At 41.3% G+C, this 7,583-nt stretch overlaps 1 protein-coding gene across 1 annotated transcript; it reads right to left on the bottom strand.

The window, feature by feature from the left end:
• Positions 1–5,810: 5,810 nt before the first annotated feature.
• Positions 5,811–6,740, bottom strand: LOC124230409 (olfactory receptor 6C4-like). Its single transcript, XM_046646449.1, has one exon. It carries the CDS (start codon positions 6,738–6,740, stop codon positions 5,811–5,813), a length of 930 nt encoding a protein of 309 aa, XP_046502405.1.
• Positions 6,741–7,583: the final 843 nt, after the last annotated feature.

The raw sequence follows: 7,583 nt of genomic DNA, 5'->3' as shown, positions 1-7,583 counted from the left end.
TTTTCTCACTCACGTGGTAGTATTTCTGATTCTTTGTGTGATGAGCAATTTTTTATTGTATTCTTAATATTTTGGATGTTTTATTAAAATATTCTGAATCCTTCTTAATATTCTTTTTTAGCAGTCAGTCTCTTTGTTGAGGTGAAGCACAGGCCAAATGGGTGTGTATGTTCAGCCTCTTGCTCAGTGCCTCCAACATCATGCTGGCGAAAGCGGAGTGCCACAGCTACACCACCTCATTGCAGATGAGTGGGTGGAAGTTCAGCCTTCTTCTTGGCCCTGATGACATCTTCACACTGAAAGGAGGACCCTGATTCACACTTTTTGCCTTTTAGTGGGGGTCTACACTTAGCCCCCTACTGGACCCTGCTATCAGCAGAGAGGGGCAAGCAGAGAGCTGACTCTCACCACTTCATTGCTGCATGGTAGGACTTCTCAGTTGCCTGCTAGGAAGTGACCAGGGGAAGGGGGTGAGTGGGGGGCCGACTAGCCCACCTCACTCCACTTCATCCCACATCTTTGATGGCAGGTGGAGGTGGAGAGTCAGCTCCCCACTAGACTCTGCTCACACGAGGAAGGAGAAAGTGGAGGACCCATAGCCCCTCCTCACACAACATCATTCTGCCCTGTTACAGACTGGGGGGAGGACAGAGTGCTGAGCAGCCCTGTTTTGCACTGCCTCACTCAGTCTCGTTGCTCCCAGTTGGGTGTGGACTTTCAGCCTCCCACGGGACCCCACTGACAGCAAGGTTGGGAGAAAGTAGAGTGCAGCCCCAAATAACACCACCTTGATCAATCTTATTGTGGCAGTCTCATTGCTGCCAGGTGGGATGGAGGCCAGCCCACCATTGGACTCTGCTCCTACTACCCTGTAGGGGGAACTGAAGTAGTGCCTGTTTCCAATGGATGGGGAATGAAACCTCAGCTCCCTACTCAGCCCCGCTGATAGTACCCTGGCAGGGAAATCAGGGAGTAATTCACTTCCACTGAGCAGGGGATGGAAGATTTACCCCCATTTGTCTCTGCTGACACTACCTGGTGGAGGAATCAGATCACCACCTGCTACAACCAGGCAGGAGAAGGAAGATGGCTCCCTTCTCTGGCCTGCCGACATTGCTGGGTGGGCAGATTAGAGCACTGCCCCCTGCTTATGCAGGGTGGGAAGGCAGAGTGGAAGATCGACTCCCTGCCTGGCTCTGCTGCAACACAGAGGATGGGTGTGTGGTTTTTCTGTTGGTGTTTGACTGGAGCAGGGCAGGCATTGCCCAAAGGGTTTCCGTTGTTAGGCCACCCTTTTCTTGGTTCTTTGGCTAGGAAAAAAAGGCTTTTCTTGGAGGTTTTTTTTTTTTTATTTCTTTGCCTGTTGGTGGTTCCAGATCGAAAGCTTCTCAAGTTCCCTGTCTGGGTATATAGGAGGCAATTAGAAAACCCGAGGGACATTCTGTCATGTTGTTCCTCAATTTCTGGGGTCCTCCGGTGGTCTTCCTTCTTCTTTCCACCTTTCAGAGTCTCTTATGCTTGTTTTTTGGGTAATGTCCAGGGTTTTTTAGTTGTAAGATCTTGGAGCGATGCTTCTACTCTACCTCTGCTGGAATGAAAAGTGATCTTTAGCTCCTAAGGACATTTTCATTGAATATAGATTCTAAGCTGACAGTGTTTTCATTTATTTTTGTGTACACTTTTATTTATTTATATTGAGGTGTGATTAATATAAAAAATGCTGTGCATATTTAATGTATACATCTTGATGAGTTTGAAGATAAGTATACACTCATACACAAAGCCATAAATTTAACTATTACCTTGAAAAATATCCTCCCTCCCTCCCTGATTTTTGTGTGTGTGACAAGAACATTTAATGTAAGATCTACTATCTTAACAAATTTTTAAGTACACAATACAGTTCTGTTAACTATATGCACCATGCTGTGCAGTAGATCTCAGGACTTATCCATCTTCCATAACTAGAACCATGTATCTATGCATCTATGTAACTATGTATCTATAACTATGTATGTTGACAAACATTTCCCCAATTCCCCCTCCTCCCAGCCCCTGGGAACCACCATTCTACTCTCTGTTTCTAACAGTTCAGTTGTTTTAGATTCTACATGTAAGTGAGATCGTACAATATTTACCCTTCTCTTCTGGCTTATCTCATATATATGTATATATATCCGATATATATACAAATATACATAATATATATGATACATATACCAACATGAAAATCAATCATTATTTATTACAGTATTAGTTTAGGATAATTGCATGGGACACCACTTCAGGAGGAATTAGCAGCTTCCAGCTTAAAGAACCCATCCCTGCCCCAATATCCAATTTATAAAAATAAATATTAAAATGTAGAAAAACTCTTGTGGGCAGCTTGTCAAAGGACAACTCTAGAAAACACATGAATTTCATGAAAGATACCAAGCGTGCCTGTCCTAGAAAAAAGTTGCTGAACAAATTTCTTGGCTCTACTATAGATAACAATGGTCTCTCCGACACTCAACACAAATTGAGCATGTTTTCACAACTTGTTATACCAAATGTTGAAGCCATTTAGGTTTTCAGAGTTCAAATTGATAGTGGCCACAGGTCCTTGAGACTTCAAACTCTGCCCTTGCTGCGGCATGCTGACCATCCTCTGGTACACTGTCTCTTGAGCTGACTTGCTGCTGCTGTTGCTGCCAGCTCTAACGCTCTGTGCACCGCTGTTCACCATTCTCCAGCTTTCAGTTCTTTAAAACCTCGTGACAGGCCAGTTCTCCTGTTCCTCATACTCAGTGGCTGGTAATCACACACTAGTGGGCCCTTCACTGATCTGCTGCATCACGGTGGTGTGCTTCTCCTGTCTTCAATACTGTGCGTTGGGTCTGAAATCCGGCTCCCTCAGGTTTATGCTCTCTACTGTGGCCCTGGGGAATAGAGACCTGGCCTTTGAGGAATGCCACCCTCCTGCAGTGGCGGCTCTCCATACCAACTACAGTGGAAAGAACTTCCAATTCTAAGATGTAAACTCTCCCCAATTTGATCTATACAGTCAAAGCAACCCAGTCAAAATCTTAGCATGATTTTTTGTAGATATTGACAAGTTGATTCTGAAACATATATGGAAGGCAAAGGAACTTGGATAGTCTAAAGAATTTTGAAAAAGAATAACCAAATTATGGCACTCACACTATTCAACTTCCAGCCTGAGATACAAGATAGACCACTTTTTGTTGGTGGATGTGATCGATTCCGTTCTGCATTGCACTAAATCTAAGGTTGTTTTGCTTCCAAAGCTGAGATAGTTTGTCCTTAAGTCTAAATAAAACACAATGTGAGAAACTCCATGAAGCCCCAGATTCCTTACTGATCAAACATTCCACTGGCATTGGAGTTGAGCCTATTGAGATTCAGACTGATCTGTTTAAAATAAACCTTTTTCCAAATTTTCATAATACCTTCTAAAACCAGAGGCCAACGAAAGTTTAAAAGGTCAAAGAAGGTCAGCACTTGAAGGAATCAGAGAGCTCGCTAGGTGTTGCGGGGTTGGTGTTGTGGGGACGCCAACGGGAAGCAACAGGAATCACCCGTGCATGGAAACGCCATCTTGGATCGATGTGAGCACAAGACAAAAGACAAAACCTTGAACTCACCAAGAATTAAAACACACCAGAACTGAGTTTATAAACTGAATTGTCACAGCTCTTTACTAAGAAAAAACCTGGAATGGATTTAAAAGGTTTTCTGCCCACCTGAAATGGGAACTCAAAAGCTAAATTCTGTTACTATAGGAAAATAAATTTCCATTTCTATACACCTGTTTTGTGGAATAATTAAGAAATATCTTACACACATGAGTTATCTGGAACTCTTATAACAGTACCGCAAGGGAGAAAGTGTTCCTGTTTTAGAGATGAGGAAATCGAGGGTCTGAATAACGAAGGCAGTTGTGCAAGTAGACAGGTGGTACATGGCAAATTCAGGTCAATGTGACACTGTACTCTGTTCCTTCCTACCTAAAGTCCCCTCTCTCCCAAACCAAATGAGAAGTCTGCTGCTGTTACAAATCCAAGCAACATTTCCCTTCCACAGCATCCTTTCACTGCAAAAGTGATGTTTTCCAAACGTCGACTTTCAGTTTACCCTCTAAAAAGAAAGGTAGCAGGTTGGGGCAACGACACAGTATTTCAGTTTCTATTTTTCCATGATTTTAGTTAATCTCTTTTAAATATTCAAAGTCTGCTATCCATGAATTTAAAACACAACTTGGGAAGCTCTTTAGAAAGAATCATGAGACATTAATTCCAGGAAACATCAAACAGCACAGATGGTGAATTACTTTTATGGAAGGTGGCACATTAAACACTCCTACTTGCTAGACAAAATGTCAAAATTTAATAATTTTACCTATAGCTTTAAGATTTTTCTTGTTCTCATTATTTCTTTTGGTGTACATCTTGCATATATAAAACTTTTATTTCCCTTTCAATTAGGCATGAAAATCTTTTCCTTCTCCATGTGATCTCTAGTTTTGTGGCACTACTAGATTGAAATGATTTTGGACTTCACGTATAAAACTTTGAAAGAATACCAAAGCTTTATAGACATGATACTGCCAATTCTATTGTCTCTGCTTCTGGCTCTGACAATTCTTAAGCGTATAATTCCTGACTTCCAGAGGAGTTTTTACTTCTTTGTTTGTAATATCTCTTCCTTCCTTCCTTCCTTCCTTCCTTTCTTCCTTCCTCCTCCCCTCCCCCAACCCCTTCTCCTCCTTCATCTATCTGATGCCTACTATTGGCAGACTTTATTTCAGAATATCCTTGATTTGAAGCTTCTTCTAAGGAAATTTCCTAAGCCTCTGCTCTTAAACTATTCTGAGAGGGAAGCCACACCTTTCAGTCCAAATCCTGCTTTATCTCTTGCGTTGCTTCCCAAAATTTACAACATTTATCTTACTCAGATTTCACATGTGCTTCCTAAGCTTGAGTCCATTTGCACATGGACAAATAAATACTTCTCATATGTTTATTTTTTCATCTGTGGTTTCACACCAAACCTGATTAAATATACCTTGTGATTATTAATCTTACAAATATTTTCCTCCTGAATCCTTTATTTTGATTTATGGCTTTATCAACCTTGCAGCTTTCCAAGTTTCAAAACTTCCTCACTTCTGTCACTAAATTACTTGAATTGAGATTGTAATTGTGTCCCTTCTCTTTACCCTCATGGGCCATGATGAGATCTTTACCGTCATTTGCTTGAACACCATTCTTGATTAATGGCTTGCCACCCATCTCAGATATAGGAGTAGATCTATTCTCTGCTCTACTATGTTCCCCTTAAAAGAATTTGATAGTATTACTTCCTTTCTTATAATTTCTCTTGGCTCAATAATGCCTAGCTAACTCCTTAATGTGCAATAAATATCTTCATTATTGGACTTTTACCTTTCACTCTAAATTTATATCCTCCTACTGTTCCCATCACAAACTATGTTTCACCTCTCAAATTTCACCTCACAAGTGAAATGTCCCATGCAATCAAGAGTAAGGTTATTTGTCTCAAATCCTTTTTTATGTAATCTCTTTTATCCCTCTGTAATATCATTTAATGTTTGATTATAATTTACTTGTTTTTATATCTCTCTATGATACTAGACTGGGTGTTCCTAGAAATCTGCAACCATGTTTCTCATATTTGTATGCTCAACGTCCAGCATATCACTTGAAACACAGTAGACACTTTACATGTATTAATGAAAATATTTGTTAGTTAACATTTTATTGACTAAAAATAATAAATTTTAATTATCAAATCTTCACAATTTTTTTTACTGTGCTCTTAAAAGCTTGCTTCACCTGCTGATTCCTTAGGGTGTAAATAAAGGGGTTCAACAAGGGGCTAACTGAAGTCATGAGCAGAGATATTTCCTTGTCGAAGTTACCTCCTTTCTTTGGTGATGGGTTAATGTATAAAAAGATGCAGCTTCCATAAGAGAAGGTGATGACAATCAGGTGGGAGGAACAAGTGGCAAATGCCTTTGTCCTTTGCTGGGCAGAAGGGATCCTCAGAATGGTCCTGACGATGTATATATAAGAAAGTGTCACCAGCACCAGAGTAACCACCAGCGTCAAAACAGCTAAGAAGATGACTATTAATTCTAAGAGGCTTGTGTCTGAGCAGGCAAGTTCTAAGAGGGGTCTATAGTCACAGTAATATTGATTCAACACATTGGAGGCACAGAAATCTATCTGGCTCATCAGGATGAATGGGGGTAAGATGGCCAGGACTCCCCCTAGCCAGGAGCAGAACACAAGTTGTATGCAGACTCTGCTGCTCATGATGGTCAGGTAATGCAGGGGTTTGCAGATGGCCACGTAGCGGTCATAGGACATAGAAGCTAAGAGGTAAAATTCTGTTCCCCCAAGAAATATAGCAAAAAAATACTGGGTCATGCATCCAGCAAAGCTGATGGCTTTATTTCCTGTTGTCAAGCTCATCAGAAATCTGGGAATAAAAATGGACGTGAAGGAAATTTCTAAGAAGGAGAAATTCCGAAGGAAGAAATACATGGGGGTCTTGAGGTGGGGGTCTACCAGAGTGAGAATGATGATGGTCAGATTTCCTAGGACACTTAGCAGGTAGGCAAGGAACAGAAAGATGAATATCACCGCCTGGAGTTCAGGTTGATCTGTGAGGCCCTGCAAGATAAACTCAGTAAATGTGGTCCAGTTTTTCATTGTTGACCTTCAGTAGATCTAAAGGGAAAAGGGAAGTTCACTGATGAAAACTGAAGTTTCCCAGGGTAGGAGAAATGAAGTTAACTGCAACCAACAGAATCGGGTCATATTATTACCCTTCATCCAACTGGCCCAAACCAGTGTCCCACTGGACTAGGCTTGGATCTTTGGAAGCCCCAGGACTCCTGTACAAGTGGCCCTATTCGTAAAGCCTTTGTCATTTCTCATCAAGTTGACCAATTCCTGGATTCTTATCAAAAATATGTCACACAAGAAGCACTGTCTATACCTGTACTTTTTTACGAAATATTTAAATTTCCTACATTTAAATCTTTTTTTTTTTTGAGGAATATTAGCCCTGAGCTAACATCCACCACCAACCCTCCTCCTTTTTGCTGAGGAAGATTGACCCTGAGCTAACATCTGTGCCCATTTTCCTCTATTTTATAGGTAGGACACCTGCCATAGCATGACTTGATAAGCGAACTATAGGTCCATGCCCAGGATCCAAATCAGTGAACCCCAGGCTGCCGAAGCAGAGCACGTGAACCTAACCACTACACCACCAGGCCAACCCCTTAAATCATTTTTATATGACTTCACTCATCTGTTTTACTTCTATGTCTTGGCAGAAATGCTTGTCTGTCCCACTTTCTCTTCTTCCTGTGTTCCCTTCGTATAGAGTATCTGCTGCTTCACTGCAGATCTGGACCTGACCCTCATTTCCTTCACCGTCCAGCTCCCTGGAGTCCTCTGTAAGCAACCTGTGGAATTCTCCCAATACAGGCGATGCTATAGACCCCAAATCCAAAGTTTATTTTTTGCTATATCTTCACATTTTTC

This window comes from Equus quagga, chromosome 1, assembly GCF_021613505.1.
Source record: "Equus quagga isolate Etosha38 chromosome 1, UCLA_HA_Equagga_1.0, whole genome shotgun sequence".
NCBI lineage: Eukaryota > Metazoa > Chordata > Mammalia > Perissodactyla > Equidae > Equus > Equus quagga.
Note: the sequence above shows the minus strand (reverse complement) of the source record. Positions and strands in the feature narration are given on the sequence as shown.

Bases quoted from the DNA above. Each gene is read 5' to 3' on its own strand.
- LOC124230409 (XM_046646449.1), bottom strand. From the start codon at position 6,740: ATGAAAAACTGGACCACATTTACTGAGTTTATCTTGCAGGGCCTCACA.